This window comes from Geospiza fortis, unplaced genomic scaffold, assembly GCF_000277835.1.
Source record: "Geospiza fortis unplaced genomic scaffold, GeoFor_1.0 scaffold55, whole genome shotgun sequence".
Classification (NCBI taxonomy): Eukaryota; Metazoa; Chordata; class Aves; order Passeriformes; family Thraupidae; genus Geospiza; species Geospiza fortis.
The window spans coordinates 5,826,115-5,827,984 of NW_005054308.1; the positions used below are offsets into that span (position 1 = coordinate 5,826,115).

General features: G+C 50.8%; 1 protein-coding gene across 1 annotated transcript; it reads left to right on the forward strand.

The window, feature by feature from the left end:
• Nucleotides 1-572: 572 nt before the first annotated feature.
• On the forward strand, nucleotides 573-1,870 carry LOC102045009 (neuropeptide Y receptor type 2-like). The gene has a single exon (XM_005418726.2). It carries the CDS (start codon nucleotides 573-575, stop codon nucleotides 1,755-1,757), a length of 1,185 nt encoding a protein of 394 aa, XP_005418783.2. The 3' UTR covers nucleotides 1,758-1,870.

The window sequence follows — 1,870 nt, forward strand, 5'->3', positions numbered from 1 at the left end:
CACTAGCTCCTTACTTAGGACTTGTAACTGTGCTGTGTGTGCTGTCACACTTCCCTCTTCTGTGATGGGGACACAGCACCTGCCTGGCTGGGTGCCTGTGACCTTCAAAGCCAGCAAGGCAGGCAAGATTGCCTTATGCCTGGGAACCCTGAGACTGCCAGGGGAAGGAAGAAGAAAACTGGTTTGTCGAGTTGTTCCACAGGACCTTGAGGGCCTGATAATGAGGGCCAGGGAATGGCTATGAGACACATTTGATCACAGAGAGGGAGAGCAGACAGTACTGGGTGGATTGGAGCAGTAGCAGAGACTTATGCAGAGGCAAAGGGGACAGATATTTTCACCTGGAGAGGTGAGAAATAAGAAAAAAAACCTGGTGCGCAATCTGGAAATAAATAAATAGTCACAGGGAGGTGGAGAAGAACACGTTGACTTTGAGAGTGCCATGTACATTTCTCTCCTTTCCTCATTCTTAAGGCATTAGGGAATTTTTGTGAGTAAATCTCATCAAAGATGAGTGCAACCTGTGCGCTCACTTCTGCTATGTCTGTGTTCCAGACCCCCTTTTCCTGCTTATGGAAAGTCTCAGGCCAGGCATGGGACCATTGGAGGGAGCCAACAGCACATTCACCATGGAGAAGACAGCATTAGATGAGAAGCTGCCACAGGGCTGGCCTGCCAAGGACTTTGTCACTCCCACCCAGGGTCTCTCTGGGTCCCGCAGTGTCATGATGGACAGCACCAAGATCCTGGGGGTCCAGGTCATCCTGATTGCTGCCTACTCCCTCATCATTCTGCTGGGCTTCATTGGGAACTCCCTGGTCATCTACATCATAGTGAAGTACAAGACCATGAGGACTGTCACCAACTTCTTCATAGCTAACCTGGCCCTGGCAGACCTGATGGTGGACACACTCTGTCTGCCCTTCACCCTGGTGTACACTCTGCTGGACGAGTGGAAGTTTGGAGCTGTCCTTTGTCACCTGGTTCCTTATGCTCAAGCTCTGAGTGTCCACGTGTCCACTCTCACCCTGACTGTGATTGCCCTGGATCGGTACCGCTGTATTGTTTTCCACCTGGACAGCAGGATTTCCAAGAGGCTCAGCTTCACCATCATAGCTGTCATGTGGCTGGCAGCAGCTGTCCTAGCAGGGCCCCTGGCCATCTTCAGGGAGTACCGGTACGAGGAAATCCCATCCATTAACCTCAAAATGGCTGTGTGCTCAGAGAAATGGCCCTCTGCTAACAACAGAGATGCCACCATCTACAGTCTGTCCATGCTCCTCCTGCAGTATGTTCTTCCTCTTGCAATTATTTGTTATGCCTACACCAGGATCTGGTTCAAGCTGAAAAACCACGTCAGTCCCACTTCTAGGAATGAAAACCAGTGCCGGAGGAGGAAGACAACCAAAATGCTCGTGATGGTGGTTGTGGTGTTTGCAGTCTGCTGGCTCCCCTTCCACATATTCCAGCTTGCCATTGATCTTGATCTGGTTCTTATCTTCCACGAGTACAAACTCCTGTACACTGTCTTCCATGTTGGGGCCATGTGCTCTACATTTGTCAACCCCCTGCTCTATGGATGGATGAACAAGAACTACAGGAATGGGTTCCTTATGTTCTTCCGTTGCCAGAACAAACCCGAGAGCATCCACACTGAAGGCTCAGTTAGGGGGAGGTCTTACATCTTCAGGGCCAACACCCTAAATGGGAGCATCAAACAGACTCCTGGCAATGGAGCGCTGCCCACAGAGGTTTAGGGATGGGACATCCACCTCCAGGACTGAGGCTGGCTGGGCCCAGAGACATTCTTGGGTGAATGCCTTTTTTTGATAGAACGTTGTGCTGCCAATTATAGCCACAGCAGCCACAT

Bases quoted from the DNA above. Each gene is read 5' to 3' on its own strand.
- LOC102045009 (XM_005418726.2), top strand. From the start codon at position 573: ATGGAAAGTCTCAGGCCAGGCATGGGACCATTGGAGGGAGCCAACAGC.